Source organism: Papaver somniferum, chromosome 6 (genome assembly GCF_003573695.1).
Source record: "Papaver somniferum cultivar HN1 chromosome 6, ASM357369v1, whole genome shotgun sequence".
Taxonomy (NCBI): Eukaryota; Viridiplantae; Streptophyta; class Magnoliopsida; order Ranunculales; family Papaveraceae; genus Papaver; species Papaver somniferum.
In genome coordinates, this window is record NC_039363.1 from 179,228,791 (window position 1) to 179,255,248 (window position 26,458).

Sequence of the window (26,458 nt, forward strand, 5' to 3'; positions counted from 1 at the left end):
CACCATGAGATGGTATGATCAATCTTTGTAATTGGTGTGACCGATTTGGTAATTGGTAAGACCGATCATAAGTAGTTGTACGTGACTGAACCTTGTAATTGGTATAACCGATCCTAGTGACTGGTGTGACCGATCACAAGTAGATACCATGTATAGGTAGAACCAATCCTAGTGACTAGTATAACTGATCCGAACCCATGTATGTGACTTGGTATGACCGATCACATAGTAGTCTTGGAAGTCTGGTAGAACCAATTCTAAACTTGTTTGGAAGTGTGGTAGAACCGATTACAAGATGCAAATCCATGCAAATAATAAATAAGGATTTGCAGTGTAAAGATGTCAACATACTTTGAAAACGAGTAGTAACTCTTATCATTTATTGTTCAAAGATATTTCTTGGTACTCAAGGTGCTCATGTGGCGAAATAAATTAAGAATCTTTTAATTAAGGTTTTTGGTTTTATATGCTTTAATTACCAGCAATTAATGCATAGCTCTAGAAAATAAAAATTAGTAATGTGCATTCACCAATTGGATATTATCTATGAGAGATTTCGGAAAATATTGGACCAACATTTATTGGAATTAGGGAAACCGAATTTTGGCATTCATTGCGTGTCTTGAGAATATCTTCGGTTTTGGAAATTCCTTGGTTTCCAAACATCCCTGGTTTATAAATACCTAAGTTTGCATTTCTAGCAAACTATCCTAAGAGCCAGGCAAACTTCATTTCTTGTTGTTTCTGGTGGAGCCGTCTATTCAGAGAGGAAAGTATTCTAATTAGGTGAAATCTGTTACGACAGCTCGTTTAAAGACTTTTGTGGGATCAAGAAGCTCTACGAGTACCGTTGGTGGGAAACTATATAATTGTAGTGTTATTAGTTTTCAATTTGATTATATTGACTAACGATTGTTGAAACTTTGATTGCACCTAGTTTGTTTATCTTTGAGAATCTTATATTCTGATATAAAATTCACTCAGACTAGATCAAAGTATCGACGGGATCTTTAGAGCTGTTTTTAGATCTTGTAGATTTGTTGCATAAACCTTGATCGGCTGGGATCCAATTAGAATCAATTTATCTTTGATATATCTGATTAATTAGTTGCGCGAGATCGACATCACTTTATAGTTTCTCTTTGAGATTTATACTAATTGATTGCAAATCTAAAGATTGATTATTTTGGTATTCAATATTTAGATTGATCTAACCAGAAAAAGGAGTTTAATAGATTAAAAATAAAATCCTTTGTCAACGACTCATCTTATATTTATCCAGATTGATTAGAGTGATTACCAAAAAGATTCTTCCTTTGTTGTTTGGAAAACGATCCAAAGGACTTGTTATTCACGTGCATGACTCTAGAAGTCGAAGACGCAGGGATACTGAAGGAATTATGTAGATAGGGGTAGTCTGCTTAGTCTCAATTATATGAAGTTTTTTAGATCATAGCTCGGTCGACCTCACATGCATTGATATCTCAAGCATGTTTGTCAATGTTAGTGATCAAAACTACGAGTCTTGATTTCTAGCCTACATAGCTAAGTCTCGGACTAGGATAGAAAACTGTAGTTGAGCTCAAGGACTTCATGGAGATTCATCATACAACGACGAATATCTACTCAAGGAACCATGGAACTTCATCAACAAAAAGGTATGTGGAGACTTGAACTTATCTATCACTCAAAAGTCTATCTCTTCTATCTCCTACTTCTTATGAGACAAAAGTCGTATGCTATATAGACTGGATCATACACATTTGATATTTAGATCCGAGTATATCTCGCCTATCTATATCTCAAAATCATGTGTTGGTAAAGCGTTTCGCTTTGATCAAGTTTATCTTCACCTAGTGACGAAAGTCATGAAAAGTTTCAATTACTTTGAGAATTGCTCTGACCCGAAACGGTCTGTGAATAACGGCTATATAAAGTCCTCTGAGAATGTCTCAATGATTGGAATGAGAGTTTAGATTACATAACCATGTATTCCTTAATCCGAAGTTTTCGAACTTTGTTGATTGAGAGAAACCGGAGGAATTGACTTTGCCAAGTCCGCGAACCTAGTCCGCGAACTGATGGAAGTTCTTGTACCGAGAATTTCTGCTGGGTTTTTCCAAAAAATCGTTTGCGAGTAAGTCCGCGAACTGGCGAAAGTCTCTTTGCCGAGATTTTTTGCTCAGTTTGGAAAACTCCACCGGTTGTCTTAAGTCCGCGAAATTGTTTGTGAGCTTAAGAGGTTATGATCTAAAGATGTGCTCTGAACATGAAACTTAAATTACTAAGGAATGCTTTATGCAAACCGTGGCTATAAAGTTCATGAGCCGATTCAATCGAATCGAATCATCTTTGTTTCAATTGTGTCTTTTGTAGTTACATAAGATCTCATAGCAATTGAACAACTCTCTAACTAGTTCATTTGAGTCAATTGAACTAGTTATGGTGAAGAAGAACAAGGTTAATATGAAATGCTCATATGGTTAACCTTTTGGGTTACTATGTTGAACCAACATACACGTACACGTTTGGGCATGGTTTTCACAAACCCAGTAAACGTCTACCCAAGTGTGTGTGACAAGCTAAGTTTTCGATCTAACGGTTGAGAAATATTAGCTTGAATCTAAATCAAGTTTTCATATAACGGTGAATATGGATTTCTTTGTAACTAAGGCAAAACCTTGATTTGAAGGTTATATAAAGGAGAAATCTAGCATTGTACAAAACTAATCCCCACACGTCTGTGTGATACTAGTGCGCTCGCTAGTGTCGATTCTCCTTTAACCTTTGGTTTTCTTCTCTAAAACCAGGTTAACGACTTAAAGACTTCATTGGGATTGTGAAGCCAGATAGATACTACTTTTATCGTAGTTTTGTGATCTGATCTTGCATCTTCTATCGTACGAGTACAATCTTTGATTGTCTTGAGATCGTGAGAGTTCTCTGATAGGCAAGATAAAGAAGTCACAAACATCTTCGTCTCACTGTTTGTGATTCCTCGAAAAACCGCCTGTGTAGTCAGGAAGGATTGTAGAGAGGTGATTGATTAATCTAGACTATTCTTCGGGAATATAAGACCGGATTATCAATTGGTTCCTGTTCACCTTGATTTCATATCTTAAGACGGAACAAAACCTAGGGTTTTCTGTGGAAGATAGATTTATCCTTTGATTGACTTTTCTGTGTGAGACAAATTTGTTTATTATCAAGTCTGCGATTTTGGGTTGCAGCAACTCTTAGTTGTGGGTGAGATCAGCTAAGGGAATCAAGTGTGAAGTGTCCTGCTGGGATCAGAGGCATAAGAGTACAACTGTACCTTGGATCGGTGGGAGACTGATTGGGGTTCAACTATAGTCCAGTCCGAAGTTATCTTGGAGTAGGCTAGTGTCTGTAGCGGCTTAATACAATGCGTATTCAATCTGGACTAGGTCCCAGGGGTTTTTCTGCATTTGCGGTTTCCTCGTTAACAAAACTTCTGGTGTCTGTGTTATTTCTTTTCCGCATTATATTTTTTATATAATTGAAATAATACAGGTTGTGCGTTAAAGATCATCAATTGGAAATCCAACCTTTGGTTGTTGATTGATATTGATTGATCCTTGGACATTGGTCTTTGGTACCGTCCAAGTCATCTCTCTTTGATAAAGACTCACAGATTTCCATTTTCTTGAGTAAAGATCAAATCGAGAGATTGAGATATAAACTCTTTAATATATATCTTTTTATTGATTGAGTCTAATTATCTAGTTGATTCTCATAAAAAGTATATTGGAGTTTGTCCATACAGATTGCTAAGCGATATATTGGGTGTTGTTGTTAGACCCCGCTTTTTCAAAGTTGATATTTGATTTTGTATAACGGCTTAATTATGAGAGTATTCAAAAGTGGACTTGGTCCCGGGGTTATTCTGCATTTGAGGTTTCCTCGTTAAAAAAATCTTGTTTTGCCATTTACTTTACTTTTCCGCATTATAATTGTTTTATTATAGTTAAAGTAAATTGCACTGTACGTTAACTCTGTAATGAAAAAGCGGGGGTCTAACAACACCACCCAATATTTCGGTTAGCAGTCTGTATGGACTAACTCCGAAACACTTACTAGAGAATCAACTAGACAGTCAGACACAATCTAGATAAAAGTATCTCAAGGAGTGAATATCTCTCTCTTGTTTGATTCAATCAAGCTAATAGAAATCAGCGAGTCTATAATCAAACACAGGGAATAACTTGGACGATACCAAAGACCAATGTCCAAGGATCAATCAATATCAATCAACAACCAAAGGTCGGATTTCCAATTGATTGATTCAAACGCACAACCTGTATTATTTCAATTATATAAAAAAATATAATGCGGAAATAGAAATAACACAGACACCAGAATTTTGTTAATGAGGAAACCGCAAATGCAGAAAAACCCCGGGACCTAGTCCAAATTGAATACACACTGTATTAAGCCGCTACACACACTAGCCTACTCCAAGCTAACTTCGGACTGGACTATAGTTGATCCCCAATCAGTCTCCCACTGATCCAAGGTACAATTGTACTCCCTACGCCTCTCATCCCAGCAGGATACTGCGCACTTGATTCCCTTAGATGATCTCACCCATAACTAAGAGTTTCTACGACCCAAAATCGCAAGCTTTAACAATAAACAAATCTTTCTCACACATACAAATCTATCAAAGGATCAATCTGTCTCCCACAGAAAAACCCTACAAGTTTTTGTTCCGTCTTTTGATAATAATCAAGGTTAACAGGAACCAATTGATAATCCGGTATTATATTCCCGAAGAACAACCTAGATTAATCAATCACCTCACAACAATCTTAATCGTATGGTAGCGAAACAAGATGTCGTGTAATCATAAACGATGAGACGAAGGTGTTTGTAATTACTTTTTATATCTTGCCTATCGGAGAACTCTCACGATCTCAAGACAATCAATATGATTGTGCTGTTACGATAGAAGATGCAAGATCAGATCACACAACTACGATAAAATTAGTATCAGTCTGGCTTCACAATCCCAATGAAGTCTTTAAGTCGTTAACCTGGTTTTAGAAGAAGAAAACCAAAGGTTAAAGGAGAAACGACTCTAGCACGAAAACTAGTATCACACGTAAGGTGTGGGGATTAGTTTTGCACAATACTAGATGTCTTCTTTATATATCCTTTCAAATCAGGGTTTTTCCTTAGTTACAAAGCAGTCAATATCCACCGTTAGATGAAAACCTGATTTAGATTCAAGCTAATATTTCTCAATCGTTAGATCAAAAACTTAGCTTGTCATACAAAAATGACTGTACGCTTCTAGGTTTGTTAACCGCACCCAAACATGTACGTTGTTGGTTCAACAATAGTCTACCCAAAGAGGTTAACCATATGAGCGTTTCATACCAACCATGTTTTTCTTCACCATAATTAGTTCAATTGACTCAAATGAACTAGTTAAGAGAGTTGTTCAATTGCAAGGAATCCATTGGTTATGTAATCTAAACTCTCATTCCAATCATTGAAACATTCTTAGAGGACGTTATATAGTTGTTACACTATTTCTCGTCAAAGCAATTTTCAAAGTGATTGAAACATTCATGACTTTCGTCACTAGGTAAAAATAAACTTGGTCGAAGCGAAAAGCTTAACAACACATATTTCGAGATATAGATAGGCGAGGTATACTCGTCTCGAAATACAAAATGTGTATGATTTAGTCTATATATATAGCATACGACTTTTGTCTCAAAGAGTAGGATATAGAATAGATAGACTTTTGAGTGACAGATAAGTTCAAGTCTCCACATACCTTTTTGTCGAGAAGTTCCACCGGTTCCTTGAGTAGATCTTCTACTTGTATGATGAATCGCCATGAAGTCCTTGAGCTCAACTACACTTATTATCCTAGTTCGAGACTTGTCTATAAGAGACTAGAAATCAAGACTTATAGTTTTGATCACTAACATTGAAAAACATGATTGAGATAACAATTCATGCGAGTTTGACCGAGAAGTGCTCTAACAATCTCCCCCTTTGTCAATTTTAGTGACAAAACTATCAATACATATGGAATACAAAAAAGATAATGAAACTTTAGTAGCTCGTATTCCACATGTCTAATCTTCAACATTCCTCGAAATCTTCGTCACTTCCAAGTACTCCAATGATCCCAAAGGTTGTATGTTCAGCATCACCGTTGTTGAAGATCCATAGCTATAACAATGAGAAACCATTGGTCTTGATCATTGTTATACAGTGTCATAGTATTATTATAAACTGTCAAAGTCCAATTGTATCACAACTTTAACAATAATACTATGGTGATATGTATCACTCCCCCTTAGTCAATACTCCATCTCACATGAAAACCACTCCGCCTTACACAATGATCCGAAAACCATATGTATTTGTAGTGTGAACTACATATTAATTCTCCCCCTTTTTGTCAATAAAATTGGCAAAGGTACAAGAACGGGATCATAATGAAATTTCCGTAAGAGACATTTCATGACTGAGAGAAAGAAACACACATCATCATATTTAGATGCAATCATATAGCCGAAGCTAACAGCATTCATCAAGGAGTTTAAAGATACAAGATAACCCCTCTAAAATTCCACAGCCGCACACCCCTCAAGATATAACCATTAAGCACAAGTTCAAAAGAACTCTCCCCCATTAGATGTCATTCCCAAGGGAACAACAACGAGCGACCTTAATTTCAAGAGAAATGAAGGATTTTATTGGACACCAAAACCATGAGAATGATTTTTATATCCAACACTCAATCAAATTAATCATAAGTAAACCCATGATTATTTTAATTTGAATACATAGTTAAATTAACCACAAAAGTGATCAATTTAATTCATTGTGCTCAACATAAGTAAACTTTTCGGAGCAACGACTAAGTTAATCATACAAGAGAGTGATTGGCTTAATCGTTCATGTACTCAACACAAGAGAACTTATGGAGTAATAACTAAATAACCAAACAAGATGATTAATTTAGTTCTAAATGCTCAACATAAAGTACCTTTCGGAACAACCAACCAAGCTAATCAAAAATTAATCAACTTAGTTGTATCATGCTCAACATAAGACACATTACGGAGCCTCACAGTATTACATAAAATATGGATCAGTAAAGATCAATATTGTGGAATACACAAGCATTCATTCTATCTTCCATCACTATTCGCATAACGACATTCAATCGACATAATCCTTGCACACAAAAGATTTTAACCTATATTTCGTCAAATATTGACAATATAGGCTTAACTTTTGTAATTGTAAAAAGTCCATTCATTCTTTAACCAATACATGAATATCGATCATAAACGACTTTACTTTTGACAAAGTACGGGATAAACATAGTTCACGGACATAAACACCAATATCCCGTAACAAGTTGCAATATAACAAATCATAAAGATTAGATACTGCAAAAACATCATCCTCCAAATATTTTTAAAATTTAAACCAATAAATCTAAAAACATGAAGATGAAACCGTTGGACATAACAATGCGAAATCACAATAAAGGCTATTCCAAACTCTAGTAATCCTTCTCAAAAATAAGAATAAATTCTCATAAGAAGTTTCCTAGGCAACAAGACAAACTCATAATGTAAATACAAGATGATTTGTCCTTAGAGGGTAGAATCAATCTTTTACGCACAGATTTATACCAAGAATAGCTACCAAAGGCGTATAAAAATATTTTCTTAACAAAGAAGAACATACAAAGTCAATAACGACCATGCACCATAGTTCACATAGGATGATTGTGAACATTCACGAATTCCATAACAATGCATACTACTGCCTGTTCTTGAACTTCCTTCTTTGTGATTCACCAAAAACATTCTTGTAAAAGCTACAATGAGCTTATAAGAGCAGTACTCCAAGAATACAAGTGCCCAAGTCCAAGAGAAGTGGAACAAGTGCAACGAAACGGAGCAAAACACTCAAAAACTAGAGATAGGACAAATACCAATCTTAACTCATCTAAATTCATAAATTCTCATCTTTATTTTGAAGATAAATCAAAGAGGAATAGAATGCAAAAATAATGAGGTCATTCCGAGTTAGGACGAAGAAGTTACAGCAAAAACAAGTTTACCGAATATCTACGTCAAGTATGCATACGGGTTTGCAAACGAATTTTCAAGTACGCGAACTTAACCCCTGGATTTTGATTTTAAAAGATGTTATGCATACTGGTAAATGTACCATGAAGTCCAAACATCCCGAACTAGTATTTGCAAACCTAAACGTTTAAGAGCCTTAAACACAGATCAAGTTAGGTAGAAAAGAACGATAAGAAAGGTTCGTGAATCATTATAAGTTCTCTAAATAAATAAAAGTCAAAATATTGCTCAAGTTTATAGACATGCCTTTTTAAATGAATCCAATTGAATTCTACAACCTTACCGAACATAATCTGTGCGCCCCAATTTTCGTGCTTCCTCACCGTATACATAGCAGGGCATTTCTTGGTGAGGATGCACTTACAACACAATCAAGTTGTGTTGGGGTGAACAATGTCTTGTTCACCGCAATTGACCTTTGGATTATCATGAAAGGGATCACTTTTAGAGCCTTTCACATCCAATTCCATTTTCCCAAAAAACTTGCTAAGTTCCAACATCATCTCCATAGTCATGGAATTTTCTGGAAGGTCATTCCTTTTCACACTCAAAGCATCATTGGCTTTCTTTGGTACCCACTTCTGAGTGCATTTAGGAACAACCGGAACCTTCTTCACATTACTCTCTTCAAGATTTCTCGGAAGAGAATTGGATTGACTATTATTTTACAAGTTAGTCTTTCTCCAATTGGGAGCATCGGATCTTGTCTTCGTCTTTACAAATTTATTCTTTCGATAATCATTACAATTGTGAAAATACTTCGTATGACGTTTATAGGCAAATATAGGATTATCATAACACTGATTCCTTTGCCTAAAGGTTGGACGTTTATAACCCGTAATGTCAAGAGTGTTAGCCTTAACATATGATCCCGGTTTAATAACTTCTTTTGACACCCAAACAAGAATATCATGAAGTTTTGCATTCTTTATACGAAAACGACATCTCCTTTCCAGGTGACCTGTGTTTCCACAATAATGAAAAACATAAGGAACTTTCTTACCCGGATTCATGTGTGCTGGTTTTGGAGGTTGATATACTTTGCTCTTTTGAACCTTAACTGCCGGTGAAGGTACTTCATTTTTTCCATCAGTGAAAACCTTTTGTTGAGAAGAATCACTATCCTTGAAAAATTTTACCTCTTTGCTAATGCTTAGATCATCTATTACCTTATAGCCCAATCCTCGTGCATCACGATGATTTTTACTTGCTCATAGCATAGTGGTTAATTTGCTTGAACTAGTATTGAACTTTTTCTTATCTTCCAACATCTTGATTTTATCAAGAGCAGCAGCTAAATCAGCCTCAAGGCGTTTTTCTCGAGCGAGATAAGCGCTTTCTCTGTCATCAAAACTTGTTTGCTGAGAGTTAAACCTTGCTTCAGATTCTGCAAGTTTCTCTTCCAACAAAAAGTACTTTTGATAAGGATTATCACATTCAAGTGACTTCATACGCAGGTTTTCCTCAGAATCCTTGAGGATCGATTCGCAAGAACGATTCGAAAAATAAACACCTGCGTAACATCTTCTCAATTTCTTGTTTTCTCGACAGAGAGGAGTCAGAAGAGGTAAGACATGAGAAGTTGTAATCTTGTTCATATTCCACGATTCAAAAAAATTAACATACTCTGAGACTTCCTCATCAACGTATCTATCAATATCTGAATCACCTTCATCAGAAAGTTCATCCAACTGTTCTTCTAGGAGAGTTTCCCAATCAATAGTTTTTACATCAAGAGAATGTTTAGATATTGACTTAGATGTGACAGTTCTCTCAGGTGAATCCAAGCTTTTAGAATCATCTGGTAGTTTCTGAACTGGTACGTTATTAGAGATAGCACCTATGTCCATAGAGTCAGATCGCTACAAACACAGACTTGTAAGGTCTTGAACGTGTTTGCCTGCTCTTATACCAATTGAAAAAACGGGGGTCTAAGAACACCACCCAATATTTCGATTAGCAATCTGTATGCACTAACTCCGCAACACTTACTAGAGAATCAACTGGACAGTCGGACTCAATCTAGATAAAAGTATCTCAAGGAGTTAATATCTCTCTCTTGTTTTCATTCACTCAAGCTAATAGAAATCAGCGAGTCTATAATCAAACACAAGGAATAACTTGGACGGTACCAAAGACCAATGTCCAAGGATCAATCAATATCAATCAACAAACAAAGGTCGGATTTCCAATTGATTAGTTCAAACAAACAACCTGTATTATTTCAATTACATAAACAAATATAATGTGGAAATAAAAATAACACAGACACCAGAATTTTGTTAACGAGGAAACCGCAACCGCAGAAAAAACCCGGGACCTAGTCCAAATTGAATACACATTGTATTAAGCCGCTACAGACACTAGCCTACTCCAACTAACTTCGGACTGGACTATAGTTGAACCCCAATCAGTCTCCCACTGATCCAAGGTACAGTTGTACTCCATATGCCTCTGATCCCAGCAGGATACTGCACACTTGATTTCCTTAGCTGATCTCACCCACAACTAAGAGTTGCTACGACCCAAAATCGCAGGCTTTAACAATAAACAAATCTGTCTCACACAGACAAGTCTATCAAAGGATCAATCTGTCTCCCACAGAAAAACCCTAAAAGTTTTTGTTCCGTCTTTTGATAATAATCAAGGTGAACATGAACCAATTGATAATCCGGTCTTATATTCTCGAAGAACAGTCTAGATTAATCAATCACCTCACAACAATCTTAATCGTATGGTAGCGAAACAAGATGTCTTGGAATCACAAACGATGAGACGAAGTTGTTTGTGATTACTTTTTATATCTTGCATATCGGAAAACTCTCATGATCTCAAGCCAATAAATATGATTGTACTGTTACGATAGAAGATGCAAGATCAGATCACACAACTACGATAAAAGTAGTATCGGTCTGGCTTCACAATCCCAATGAAGTATTTAAGTCGTTAACCTGGTTTTAGAAGAAGAAAACCAAAGGTTAAAGGAGAAACGACTCTAGCACGCAAACTAGTATCACACGTAGGGTTTTTCCTTAGTTACAAAGCAATCAATATCCACTGTTAGATGAAAACCTGATTTAGATTCAAGCTAATATTTCTCAACCGTTAGATCAAAAACTTCGCTTGTCATACACAAATGACTGTACGCTTCTAGGTTTGTTAACCGCACCCAAACGTGTACATTTTTGGTTCAACAATAGTATACCCAAAGAGGTTAACCATATGAGCGTTTCATACCAACCATGTTCTTCTTCACCATAACTAGTTCAGTTGACTCAAATGAACTAGTTAAGAGAGTTGTTCAATTGCAAGGAAATCTTATGTAACTACACAAGACACAATTGAAGCAAAGATGATTTGATTCACTCGAATCGTTCATGAACTGTAATAGACACGGTTTGCAAATGCATTCCTTAGTCTTTTAAGATTAAGTTCAGAAATCATCTTTAGATATCTAACTTTCTCAAGTTCGCGGACTTAAGACACCGGATAGAGTTTACAAACTCCAGTAGAAATTCTCGGGTTCGAGAACTACGCTGGTTCGCGGACTGGGTTCGGGGAATTGGCTCACGCAAGTGGTTTGTCAACTCCAACAGAAATTCTCGGGTTTGAGAACTTCGGCAGTTTGCGGTCTGAGTTCGCGGACTTGGCACTTGCCATACTTCCGGTTCTCTTGATCAAAAAAGTTCGAAAACTTCGGTTCAAGGAATCCATTAGTTATGTAATCCAAACTCTCGATCCATTCATTGAAACATTCTTAGAGGACGTTATACAGTTGTTACACTATTTCTCGTCAAAGCAATTTTCAAAGTGATTGAAACATTCATGACTTTCGTCACTAGGTAAAGATAAACTTGGTCGAAGAGAAATCTTACCAACACATATTTCGAGATATAGATAGGAGAGGTATACTCAGCTCGAAATACCAAATGTGTATGATCTAGTCTACATATATATAGCATACGACTTTTGTCTCAAAGAGTAGGAGATAGAATAGATAGACTTTTGAGTGACAGATAAGTTCAAGTCTCCACATACCTTTTTATCGAGAAGTTCCACCGGTTCCTTGAGTAGATCTTCTACTTGTATGATGAATCTCCATGAAGTCCTTGAGTTCAACTACACTTACTATCCTAGTCCGAGACTTAGCTATAAGAGACTAGAAATCAAGATTTATTGTTTTGATCACTAACATTGACAAACATGCTTGAGATAGCAACGCATGCGAGTTTGACGGAGCAGTGCTCTAACACGTAATACTTGATATTGATCCTATAGAGTTTCGATTTTCCGAACCTATTATCAAGTACACACTTTGTTGTCGTATTGTCTCGATCTTGTATCCATATTCAATCACACAAGTGAATTTTTTATTGTATTGTCTCGATCTCATAACCATAGACGATCACACAAAGTGTGAACGAATTGTCGTATTGTCTCGACTTTGTCCATACACGATCACATTCGCCAGAGGACTTATAAGTTGAAACAAAAAGATTGTGGTGTATTTGGGTACCCTCATCTTTTCACAAACCAACCAGTTCGTAAAGACGAAATGGAAATTGATAATGTATTGTGTAAAGGTTCATGTATAACTGGGAAGAATTCTCCAATAATTGAGTTTTTTGATATATGAATAGGAAATCGTGATGATGAAATATTCAGTTTTGAACTCAAAAAATATGTTGGCATTTGGGAGCTATCGTATGGTATGATCAAAGAAATGATTAGGGAAAGAAATCTTCAAATCCGAAATTCTCAATATGATGTCAATATGGAAAGATTAAATTAATCCTCTTGCCCAGGGGAATGGCATCAAGAATGTGAAAGACTACCAACATGAATGAATTATTGGATCCAGAAGAAAAAAAAGATGGGACCAGTACTACCAATTAACTGTATCGGACGTGCCTGCTCTAATTGTAGGTAGTGGTAACACCCAAAATGAACTGAATAGCGCAGGGATATTATAATCAACCAAAAGGGATATGGGCTAAAATCTTTAGGAGGAACATCCAATTTCATCCAGTTTTTATGGAAAATGCAGAATATCCTTTACTGTTTCCTTATGATGAAGATGGATACACCATAAATACATATACCAAAGAGAGAGTTCCCTCAACCAAAGGATTTTTTTCAGAAGCTTACAACCGGGAGTATTATGCAAATAGTTATATACAAGCATTATTGTAATTCAGTTACGTTGTCTATTCCAACAAGAGACTGAAGTGGGTTAAAAAAGCAACACAAATCAGAGCTAAACTCTACAATGGCTTGAAAAATGGAGAAATGTGAGGTGAAACATCACAAAAAGGGACATATTCACGAAGCATAAATCATGTTATTTGATGAAGCAGAAAAAGACTAACTAGATTTTCATATCTCCTATATTTTAATTTTTAATGAGATTCTTACGAAAGATCCATTTTACTATAGTACATAAGTTTATTATTGCATTTTAAAGGACGACGCTTTGCACAGTCCAAGTGTGTATGCACCAGGTAAGGTGCTTGTATCTATAATTCGTATCCCTGGTAGGGACAATCTCTCTTAAACACTTCCACACAAAGAACTTAATCTTGTGATGAACTTTACAGCTCCATAGAGCTCTCTAAATTTATTTGGTGACATTCTGATTTCCAGTACCAGTATCAGACTGCTAAGAAATTTATAAGCATTTTTAACGAAAAAAAATGCCTTTCCTATCATGAATCCAGATAAGAGTGTCACTACCAAACATAGGAACCTGCATGGGCAAAATCTTGTTAGCAGAATCCAATGTGAAAGTGTTATTAATAAGCTGAACATTCCAATCTTTGGCACCTGGCAGAAAGAGTTCATGCACATAGACAAGAATAGAAAAATCACCTAAATTATTAGATGCTTCAGGTGGGTGATCAAGACCAATAACCCATTTATCAAGACAAATTTTAATTTTAGTTCCACATCTAACTGACTAGAAACTATTCTCCTTAATAAACTCAATTTGCCTATAAATCTCTTTCCAAACCCATGAACTATTATCATTCAGTTTATTCAAATGAGGATTACTAATTCTGAAATACTTTGCTTCTAAAATTTTGACAAAATAATCATCAGTACCAGAGCAAATTTTCCAGGCAATCTTACTTATTAAAGCTTTGTTAAAAACTTCTAAATTCCTAAAGCCTAAACCAACCAATTTCATTAGTTTATTTAAAGAATACCAACCTATAAAATTAATGCCTTTTATTTCATCTATGCCTTCACCAGAAATTTCTCTATAAAGTTTTTATCTTATCTATAAGAGTAGTGGGAATTTTGAAGCATCCCATATGATAAGTTTGGAGGGAATTTAACACAGATTTAATCATAGTTGTCCTACCAGATTGGTTAAGAGACACATTATTCCAATTATGGAGTCTATCTCCAAAAGATTGAGCTATGAGGTCAAAAGACTTAATTTTAGAGTGACCAAGAAGCAAATGAGCACCTATATAAGTTTCTGAGTCTCCTACAATAGACATATTAAGTCTACCTGCCAAATCAAAACAAGCTTCATGACTAAGATTGCTACTAAATTAAACACATGATTTATCAAAATTCAGGGTCTGGCCAGAAATGTTACCAAACTCATAAAGAACGGAAAGAGTGCTATCAATTTGATGCATATCATCCTTAGCAAAAAATCAAAATATCATTTGTAAATAACAAGTGAATAATGGGAGGAACTCTTCTAGCAACTTTAATGCCTGTAATAACTTTATTATTTTCAGAAAGATTTAATTTCCTAGAAAGAAATTCCCTAGCTATCATAAACAATTAAGGTGACAATGGATCGCGTTGCGTTATTACTCTAGTGGGCATATATTCATGATAGTGTGAACCATTCAATAACACACTTATACTAGAAGTAGAAATGCATTGTTAAATTAGATTACAAAAAGATTCATAAAACCAAAATGAGTAAGAACCTTCGATAAAAAAGACCACTCTAATTTATCAAAAGCTTTACAGAGATCTAGTTTCAAGGACATAGTACCTCTAATGCTTCTTTTTGTTTCATTTTATGAATTACTTCATGGGCTATAATTATATTCATGAATAGACATACTAGGGACAAAAGCAACTTGATAAGGAGATATGAGTCTCTTGAGATAATGTCTTATTTTGTTTGAAAGAATTTTAGAGACTATCTTATAAGAAACATGGCTAGTTGGTCTGAAATCAGCAGGTTTTTAGGGTCTTTTAATTTTAGGATAAGGCAAATATGTGTCTTATTCAAACATCTTGGCATGAAACCAGTCTCAAAAAATCTCTGAACAACATCAACTACATCATTACCTACAATGTGTCATTATGACTGGTAGAAACCAGCCTGGAAACCCTCAAGGACTGGTGAACTTCATGCTGACATGGACTTAACAACACAAGCAATTTCATCAGTAGAAGGAATAGATAGCAATCTGGTATTATCATCCTAAGAAATAACAGTAGAAATTATATTAAAATCATCATCTGACAAAACAAGATTACTAGAGCAGGAAATCGAGGTAAATGATTAGTAAGAAGGTTTTTAATGTCATTCCTATCTCCAAGCCAGTTGTCATTGTTATCGCAAAAAGCTAAATGATTATTTCTATGCTGCCTTCTATTCACCAGAGAGTGGAAGTATTTGGTGTTATTATCCAAATCATGCACATATTTATCCCTAAAATTTTCCTTGTAAAAACTAGTTTGGATTTTATACCAGTTTTCAAGGTCCTTGGTCAAGGCCTTTAACTCTAGTAAATTGAGAATCAGAAGGTGGTTCCTGTTGAGCACTTTCTAGTTTGTTCTAGAGATTTGTGATATTCTTCTAAATATCACCAAACTCCATTTTGTTCCAATGGGATAGAGTAATCCTAGTATGTTTCAGTTTATATTGAAATTTATGAGCAGGACTGCTAGTAATACTTCAATTTGTTAAATAGAAGTAACAATTTGTTGGTTGATACCAATATCTAAGATCATTTAATTGAGGCAACTCTTTGTAACTTCTGCTGTTTTTATCTAAGTAACTTCGAAAAAAAAATAATTAATATCCAACAACCGAATTCCATATATTTAAGCACCAACCTTTTGAAGGTGAAATCACCAAAGGGCTCGCTCGACCCCTCTAAATGAAACCTGGATGTAGAAATTGACGTTTAGTCCCAAAGTTAGTGGGCTTTGGACAATTTAGTCCTCTCATTTCAGGCCTGATACTGTCTAGTCCAAAATTCTCCTCGCCTGGACAATCTAGTCCAAAACTTAGACGAGTCAATCCTTTTTACACCGATCCATAAAAATATGATTTTTTCTATTACCCGAAATATCCCTGAACTATATTATGTTGGTTTTGGAGGAGAGAAAAATCAGATCGGAAAGAGAGAAGAGAAAGAAAGAGAGAGGTAAGAAGAGAGGCGATCTCGAATTAGGGATCTAGAAACAGTTGATCAAACGATATTTATTTTAAAACAAGCAAGAAGAAGTTATAAATCATCATCAACAACGGTTATTCTTTGAAGATTTTTTTTTTGTGATTTTTTAATTGAGATTCTGAGTGACATTTTTGTTTAATTGCAGAAAGATCCTTCGACGTCGAGGAATCAACTAGCGACGTTACTTTTATCTGTATCTCAAGGTGGTGTTCATTTTGATTCTCATACTTTTTATACGCCTTTTGATTTTGATTTTGTATTTTTCATTTTCACTTTATAGATCTGGATTTTATATAAATTGGAGGGAAATTTCGATGTGTAACCTAATTCTAATTCTTTTCGGAATTCTGTGTTCTTTTGTTATGATTTCAATCTTGTTAGTGTTCGAACTGGATTTGGGTGGAATTTTTTTTTTTGATTAGTGAACTGCTGAAAATGTGAATTTTGTTGATTGTATGTAGAAAATGAGGTTTTTCCTAGCAATGACAAGGAAATTACGAAGAAGCTCATACATGAGGTTCTTGTTCTGCACTTTATTGCTTGATTTTTTTTGCCATCTCTAATTGATTTATGGGCTTATTTTCTTCCACATTATTGAAGAAGTGTATTGTCTTGGTTGAATACAGTTTTAGCAAATAATATATATGCAAACATATATAGTCTCCTTCTTTTCTAGACTTTCCAATACCAACCATACTAGACATGACACCGATACAAGTTTCTGGGTCGATATTACACAGTGGGAAATCCTATGATAAAGAGGCTTTGAATGAAATTTAAATGCCCAAATCACATGTAACTACTGTTTCTAAACATAAGAACGATATGATTCAATAAACATAAGAACGGAAAACACGTACGTACATTGAGCCTCCTCTTTTTAACTTGTATAGAGCTGTAGGACGACCATAGTGACCATTTCCGCTTTGATCCAGTAGTTTCAGTTCAAGCCATGCCCTAACTTCTCCAGGATTTTTAACTTAACACTCATGGATACGTAGTCCTGGGATTCCATAAATTCCATAGATCTTTTATCTGAGTTTTTTTTTTTTAGGATTCTAACGCCTTACATTAACCTTTTGAACGCCACTTGCTTCCCTATACAAGTTGGTGCATACTATTAATCCACCGTCACCATCACAAACCCATTTTTGTTTTCGCAAGATTAATCTTGTCTCCTCTCTAGCCACGGGAAACAAGGTAAGCCATCAAAATAGACTTGCTAAGTAAGCTTGCAGTTTCTACAATATAGATGTATTTTCATGTACACCATCTATATGCGGTGTACATAGAAATGCATTTTTTTTTGTCCTTATTATAAGAGGTGTATATGCTTGTACACCACTTATATGATTTCTTGTATATTCCACGTGGACTATTTTTAGTTTCACATATGAAAAACTTGGCCTTCCTCGTGATGAAATGGGTGATCTTTATGACTTCTTGCAGATATATTACCTCATGTTATTGTATGCTTGTATTAATTAATTGGGATAAATAAGGGTAGATTCATTCGTCCATTTGTCTTTGTTTTTTTTCTTCCAGAAATGGACTTAATAGAAGTTACGGATCAGGTTCGCCCCTACATTTTGTAATAGTAATAGATTTTCTTCCTCTGAGATTTTCTAGACATTGGTTAGTATTTATTATAAACCGCAAATCAGAGCATTGCCTACAAAATAGTTTTGGGGTCGATATAAATGTTGAGAAGCAAACTGCCTATATTTAGAAAAAATAAAAAAAATCATACCGCTGTTAGTATCTTAAGTTCTCAACCTTTTTATTTATCCTAATTGCAGGTGCAGTAATGGTCAAAGATGATAAATATGAGTCCCCAACTTATGTTGCTATGCTTGGAGCCCAAGATGATGCAACACGGTGCAAGGTATTTGTTCTAGTTGTATACTTTGGTTCCATTGATGATTCCTACATTAATATTGGTCCTAACTGATAACATGATTGTGTGCTTTAGTCTTTCTTAGTTGAATTTGATAAGTACAACCTTCATTTAATGAAATAACATATTGATTCTTAATGTGTACATAATTGTACACATGTAGATAGCTAATGTGTATATAGTTGTACACTTGTTGATTGTTATTTGTTAATATGAATGATTGGTGTTGTGCATGTTTTACAGGGGTGTACATATTGGTGCACATGTGTAAATCTTATGAAAAATACGTATCCCTTATTTTACAACGGTGTACATATTGGTGCACCTGTGGGAAGTAACTCCCATTAAAAAATAGGTTTGTGTGGGGTTGTGAATGATTAGCTTTATGCATGTTTTGAAGCGGTGTACGTATTGGTGCACCTCTGTAATTCTCATATAAAAGTAGGTTTGTGAGTGGTTATGAATGATCGTTTTTCTGCATATTTTGCAGGGGTGTACACATTGGTGTACCTGTATGATTCCCATGAAAAAGTGTGCCCGAGTGTGAATATGAATGATCGATTTTATGCATGTGTTTGCAGGGGTGTACACATTGGTGCACCATTGTATTTTCAATGAAAAACAAGGATCAGTTTTAGGAATGTTTCACAGGGAATATATTGATGCACCAATATACTTCTCATGAAAAAGTAGGTTTGGGTGTGAGTATGATGATCTGTTGTGCATCTTAGTAATCTCTTTTTTGGTAAAGTGCAATGAATCACTGTACTGGTATGTTTCGAAGCCATATTAAGTTTGTGTAGTAATGCCCACATGGATTGTGTCTCTGATCATAAGCTGAGTAACTTTTTATCTTGATCGTTTTCTTGCTTTGTTTTCTTATGCGAATGTTGGTGAAAGGATAATCACTTTCTTTTCAAGCTGCGATTTCTTATGTTCATTGGTTTGTCCTCGATGCAGGTTATCTGCTAAACTTACCTCTGCAAATCTGAATGTTATCCAACTGGAGTTTGGCGTGGTTGGTATTTTTCTCCGTCTGTGTGGATTAGGGTGCAGTTAGGCTATCATGGATTCTGGATTTTTTGGATCTTTGCAGCGTTGTACATAATTGTACACACCAATGTAAATTAAAATAATTAAAAATAAAAATTATATAGTCATATGAGTACTCTTTTTGTGGCTCTAGGAAAATGCTTTCCAAATATGTAAAGTTTGTCGATTTTGGACGAGCGGTTCAAAAGATAAATTATTTTTTATATTATCCAAAATTGCTGACATCATCATAATAGTAATGGTTATTAGTGTACTTCCCATATTTTTGGACTAATCTGTACCTAGTTGACTCGGACTGTACTAAACTGTATCTCTTGATTGATTTTTGGACTAAACCGTAATTTTCCCAACCTTGTAAGGCGTCTCCTTTGAAGTTTTAAGGAAAAAAATACCATGCCATAGTTATCAAATTGTAAGGTCATTTTGGGTAATCTGAAAAAACTCCTAAAAGACCTCGCATTAGCCCACAGTCTCACTTACACTCTCACTCCGGAAGAAGAAGAAAAGAAGCAGAATGTCAAGATTCTTACCGGAGGGCATCATTGAGAACATAGTCACAAGGTTACCAGTCAGATCAATTTCAAGATTCAGGTGTGTTTCCAAAAATTGGTATCATCTATTTCGAAACCCTAATTTTATCAAAAATCATCTCAACCATGCTAATCTCATTAACCGATTCAACATCTTGGTTACTGACGACGCAGGCGCTGATGATATAAATACAAACCCTTATCTTTATTATGTAGATAATAATGTTCTATCATCATCATCATCATCGTCATCATCATCATCATCATCACCATTTTTAGGTCATGCTCTTAATATTGATTATCCATTTATGACCCGAGAACATGTGCCTCATGTTCTGGGTTCTTGTGATGGTTTAGTTTGCATTGAATCATTTCCTGACAGTAGTATCTGTATTTGGAACCCGGCTACCAGAGAATATAAACAAGTACCTGAACCCTACTGGGAATCTTATTTTATGGCACATGGGTTTGGTTTTGATTGCAAGAATGATGATTATAAGGTATTAGGAATTGAGAGTTATGGAGAAGGTGGGATTTCTGACGCTAGTGTTTACTCATTAGCTTCAGATTCATGGAAGGAACTTGGTATCATTCCTTATAATTTCTCTTCTGTGATAAATAAGGGATTTCGTGTTAATGGTGTTCTTCATTGGATTGCTACTGATCCTCGTGCTGGACTCGAATCTAAGGTTATTGTTTGTTATGATATTTCTGATGAGACATTCCATGATGTGTCAATACCTACCAAAAATCCAAAGGAGATTGGGAACTGCCGTCTCATGTCAGAGTTAGGCGTTTGGGAAGGGAAGCTTTGCCTACTTCGTATGAATCGTACGGAGGATCCTGATCTATGTACGCACATTGATGTGTGGACAATGATGGATAACAAGTGGAGTAAGCATTTGAAGATTACTGCAAATATGACAGATATGTGCTATCAATGGCCAATACAAACTTTACAGAATGGTGAGATCCTATTTGAAGGCGGACCAAAGGGTTGGGATGTGGGAAGTGGTTTGATATCATATGACCCTAAGCTTGAAAGAGCTCGAGCTCTGAAGATACATGGTTTCCCATATGAGTCTGATGTGGAAATTTATATTGAGACCTTAGTAGCACTCAGCTCTGGTACTTATGTTGGGCAATAACTAAAAGAGTAACAAAGAAGTAAAGCAACAAAGAGAAGAAGCAGATAATAATGACTGATGCGGAACTGGAACAATGAACCAAGAAAGTAATGGAGTAGATAAGAGAGAGAGGAAGATAAGGTAGAAAGGGATGGTGTCAATTTTTTTTTTTTTATGTTGGTGCACTAATGAAATGGAAGCGTGAATGGTTCATTGCGGGAGATGATCTGGTATCTGTAGCAGTTGGCGCATGGTTGTGATATAACGGCATTTTGGGTATATTCCGTACCAAGTAAATTCAATGGATTTTGCCTTTTAGTGTTTGGAATTTTCTATGCGACTAAATATAGAAACCAAGCATGATATATATTTTCTTTATCTATAGTTCGGCTTTCTTTAGTATTTTGTGTTGGTGTTTGGAACTTTTGTATGCGAGTAATTTTGCAAACCCAGCAGCACATGTATTTTCTTTTATCAACTCAAGTAAGGTCGTCTCATTAAGCTATTATCTGTTTGTTTGTGTTTCCCTGTGACTCGTAAAAGAAGCAGTCAAATTAGCTTTTTTTATCATGGCTCAAATTGTTATGTGAACCGCTTGTAGTTTCTTGAATACGCTTTATTATTTCAGTCTAGGCGTGTTAGTTCAGCCTTTGTTAAAAATAGAGTTGCAGACATAATCAATTAGAATATTGCATACAATGCTTGAATCTTTGTTGTTTAGACATTCATAGTTAATTTCTTTTGAAATTTGAAAATGGCCTGGTAAATTCAGTAGCTCACGGCCATTATTTGCTGCACATTTTTACATATTAATTAGTTTACCTTGTATATACTACTGCTGAATTCTATTCCTCATAATTTCTGGGAAATTGTAGATAAGGGGCTTCTTCTTAATGGTGTTCTTCATTGGGTTGCTACAGTTCATCGTATTGGGCTCAAATCTGGTGTTAATGTTTGTTTTAATATTTCTGATGAGACATTCCATGATGTGCCATTACCTCACAACAGTTCAATTGAGGACCGTTTCTTGTCAGGCTTGGGCATTTGGGAAGGGAAACTCTGCCTACTTCGTAAAATCACATGGAGGATCCTGATATATGTCAACATCATAAAGATCACGTTGATGTGTGGACAATGATGGATAACAAGTGGAGTAAGCATTCCAACATTACTGCACAAATAACTGACATTTGGTGCTATGGAAAGCCAATTCAAACTTTACAGAATGGTGAGATCCTAATTCAAGGCGGACTAATGGGGGAAGTGGGCACTGGTTTAATGGCATATGACCCTGCGCTTGAAAGATTTAGAGCATGGAGCTCTGAAGATATACGGTTTCCCAGAAGTGTTTTGTGTGGAGACTTATATTGAGACCTTGGTAGTACTCAACTCCGGTACTTATCTCGGGAGAAACGGATAACAATTACTGATGCGAATCTGCAGTAAGGAACCAAGAAAGTAAGGGAGCAGATAAGGGAGGAGGAAGATATGGTTGAAAGGGACGGTGTCAATTTTTTTTTAATGGTTTTGCACTAAAAAAATTGAAGCAGAAATGGTGCGTTGCGGGAGATAATTTTTTATATGTAGCACTGAAGTATTCAGAAACCAGTTTGAGTTCAGGCGCATAGTGGTGAAACTGGTCATACAACAGCATTTTGGGTAAATCTCAAACAAAGTATTCTAAGCACTTTGCTTTATTAATATTTGATTTTTACGTATGCAACTGAATGTGGAAACCAAGCATCATATATGTTTATTTTATCAACTTGGTTATGTCTGGTTTCTTTTACGGTGAATATACTACTGCTGAATTCTGTGATCTACGCAAATAGATTTGACCTTAGACAAGTCTGCATATAAGTATCTATGCCATAGAGAAAGGTTGAATGGCACACAGTCTGGTAGTTAGGTGTATTACCTAGAGTAAAATTATCTATTTGGATACTTGTGAATAGATTTTTGTTTACCCATAAAGGCCAGAATCTGGAAATTATCCCAGTTGAATTCACAGTTGTTTATCAAGTCATAACTACTAATTTGAAACTGTAGATATTTTCCTGAATGTGTTTTTGCTATTGCCATTTGGAGTGGGATAAATCTTATTCATCTGATCACAGATATGTGAATTTTGAAACTTTAGTTTGGAATAAAAAAAAAGATTAGGACATGGTCTCCATGCTATGTTTGCTGGGGGTGTCGTCGAGGTGCCTTAATGTGCCCACTTTTTTGCTTGGAAATCTAAAAAGGAGGCACCTCTATGATTTATTTTGTATTCAGTTATTGGTACTAGTTTAGATATTTCTATATATGAATTTGTTACCATGAATTACTGTTACTTAGGCGATTGAAGTAAATTTTACTGAGCTGCATTAAAAAAATATGCTTTTGCCTGTTTTTGCTTTATGCCCTGCACCAAGCAACCTTGCAGTCTCATGTAGTTACGGTTATATGGTTCATATGGAAGTGTAGATGCAAGTGGTATCTTTGCTCGTAATATTGAACCCTGTGAACCTCATTCAATCATACCAAAGATGAAAACTAGTATCAGCAAGATAGGATAGTTAGTGGCAGGGAGAAATGAAGTCATCCATGGTGTGGAAAGACAACCTATGGGCAACAGTGCCGGACATTACTAGTATCTGATCAGGATCTTAATTTTTCAGATTTCTTAATTTTGATGCATCTTTCTGTACATACGATGATTCTGACACAGTGAGATAGCGGAATTGTGGATTTTATAGGGACATGTGTAAAGTGCTACAGCGTAGCTGAAGCAGGGACTTCGGCTGGAAAGGATGCAGTTTCATTGGTTGCTGAGAAAATTGGAGACTGGTTAGTATTCTCTTTTGAAGGAGATAAAATTTAAAGAAGTGTAGCAGTATGGGAGATAGGCCATGTAGGCTATATGTAGAACTGAACCAATGACTCCAGATTCATGCAGATGTAGTAAGTTTAAGAACTAGTCATTTTTGCCGTACCATGTGTCAAATTGGTTTATGCTTTCACAGTAGTCAGTACAGCTCGTAGTAGTAAGGTTATAACAGGGGTATGCTGAGATTCCTGAAACCTAAAGAACATATCTGGGTGTGAAAACAAGGGTTTCTTAACAGGGGTATGCTGAGATTCCTGAGCCATTCTTATGAACAAATTCAACATCTTGGTTAGCAATCACGGAGCCATCGATAATACCCCTTCTGGTGATATAGCTACAGAACCTTTTCTCTATTCTATAGATAATACTGTTTTAACATCAGCATCATCACCATTTTTAGGTCATGCTATTGAGATTGATTATCCATTTATGGACCGAGAACATGTGCCTCTAATTATAGGTTCCTGGGATGGGTTGGTTTGCATTAATGAACCATGTCCTGAAATTAGTATCTGTATTTGGAACCCGGCTACCAGAGAATATAAACAAGTACCAGAACCCGACTGGGAATCTTATTTTCTGGCACATGGGTTTGCTTTTGATTGCAAGAATGATGATTATAAGTTATTAGGAATTAATAGTTATGGAGAAGGTGAAGTTTCTGAAGCTGGTCTTTACTCATTAGCTTCAAATTCATGGAAGGAACTTGGTATCATTCCTTATGATTTCTCTTCTGTTATGTTAAATAAGGGGCTTCTTTTTAATGGTGTTATTCATTGGATTACTACTGATCATCGTACTGCACTCGAATCTACTGTTGTTGTTTGTTATGATATTTCTGGTGAGACATTCCATCATGTGCCATTACCTGACAGAACCCGAAGGAGATTGGGGATCGACATTTGGGCTTTTGGGAAGGGAAGCTTTGCTTACTTTGTACGGTTCGCACGAAGGATCCTGATATATGTACTTATCAAAAAGATCACATTGATGTGTGGACAATGATGGATAACAAGTGGAGTAAGCAATTGAAGATTACTGCAAATATGACAGATATGTGTTATATAAGTCCAATTCAAACATTACAGAACGGGGAGATCCTATTTACAGGCGAAACCAAGGGGGAACCCGGCGTTGGTTTGATATCATATGACCCTAATCGTGACAGAGTCAGAGCTTTGAAGATACATGGCTTCCCAGAATGGTCTGATGAGCATACTTATATCGAGACCTTAGTAGTACTCAACTCCGGTACTTATGTTGGGCAACAACAAAGAGAACAAGCAGATAATAATGACTGATGCGGAGTTGGAATCATGAACCAAGAAAGTAATGGAGTAGATAAGAGTAAGAGGAAGATAAGACGTAGAAATGAATGGTGTCAATTTTGCTTTTATTTATTTTTATTTATTTTTTTGAAAAGAAGAAGTTTCATTATTAATAAACTGGAACTTCTCTTGGGTAACGAGTCCCCACCGAGTCATTCATAACAATTACATTAAGGAAATCAGGAGTAGTGTGTTCACATATGTGGGTTGATGTTCTGTTGTTGATTCCAATCCCGTGCTGTAATTTTTTTTTTGCTACAAAGTCTGCAAGTCCATCCGCCGCTTGATTCGCTTCTCTATATGTGTGTGTTATCACATAAGTCTGTAGTAAACGGAGATGTTATTGTATTTCTTGTAACAAAGTTCATATGATCCAAGGTGCCTTAGAGGGGTCCTTCGAGACAAGTGTTAACAGCGCCGTCGAGTCAGTTTCGAATTGGATGGTGTTCCATTCTTTGAGGGCCGCCATCCTCACAGCTAGTAGTAATGCCCATGTCTCTGCCACGATTGCTGTCGTTTTGCCAAGTGGTGTTGCCATAGCCATAATCACTGTACCATGTTCATTTCTGCAGATCCAACCCGCTCTAGCCATCTCTGGTTCGCCTTGATTGTTCATTTTGGACGCTCCATCAGTGTTGATTTTGAGCCATTGGTTGTGGGGGGCCTTCCATTGAACCCAAATCGTAGTCGACCTATGCCGCTGTTGTTGTTGTGTAGCGTGTTGGCTGTAAAAATTGTGTTGGACCGCCCATTTGTATTCCTGGCTGAGGAGTAGAGCTATATGAAATATTTGTTTCGATGTTTGCACTAGGATGTTGTAGACCTTAGCATTTCTTGCTAACCAAATATTCCACATTGTATAACAAGCCAACGTGAAATCCTCCTTCCTTGTGTGCATTTCCAAAAAAGACTCAAAGTTGACAGGTTGATGTATCAGAGTTGGTGTTGTTGTTCTTCTACCCAACCTTTGGTCCCCAGATTGGCTTCTAGCGCAAAGTTGTTGCTGAGCAATGATTGTGGGCCACGGGTGAGGTGGTAGTGCAATGTTGTTGTA

The 26,458-nt window shown here is 36.0% G+C and overlaps 1 protein-coding gene and 1 long non-coding RNA gene across 6 annotated transcripts; both read left to right on the forward strand.

Annotated features, from left to right (window-relative positions):
* Nucleotides 1-16,542: 16,542 nt before the first annotated feature.
* LOC113286491 lies at nucleotides 16,543-19,771 on the forward strand. Its single transcript, XR_003329333.1, has 5 exons — nucleotides 16,543-16,567; nucleotides 16,743-16,800; nucleotides 17,059-17,114; nucleotides 18,397-18,482; nucleotides 19,455-19,771. It is a non-coding gene; the product is annotated as an uncharacterized LOC113286491 (long non-coding RNA).
* A 237-nt stretch (nucleotides 19,772-20,008) lies between these two features.
* Nucleotides 20,009-25,770, forward strand: LOC113290276 (F-box/kelch-repeat protein At3g06240-like). 5 transcript variants are annotated; one of them, XM_026539884.1, is made up of 3 exons: nucleotides 20,009-21,480; nucleotides 22,080-22,863; nucleotides 23,926-25,770. In XM_026539884.1, the coding sequence occupies exon 1, from the start codon at nucleotides 20,062-20,064 to the stop codon at nucleotides 21,223-21,225; it is 1,164 nt and encodes a 387-aa protein (XP_026395669.1). In that variant the 5' UTR covers nucleotides 20,009-20,061; the 3' UTR covers nucleotides 21,226-21,480; nucleotides 22,080-22,863; nucleotides 23,926-25,770. The 5 variants fall into 5 exon arrangements, with proteins under 5 accessions (XP_026395669.1, XP_026395668.1, XP_026395670.1 ...); XM_026539883.1 differs by having other exon boundaries at nucleotides 23,946-25,769; XM_026539885.1 differs by having other exon boundaries at nucleotides 24,952-25,761.
* The last annotated feature ends 688 nt before the right edge of the window (nucleotides 25,771-26,458 follow it).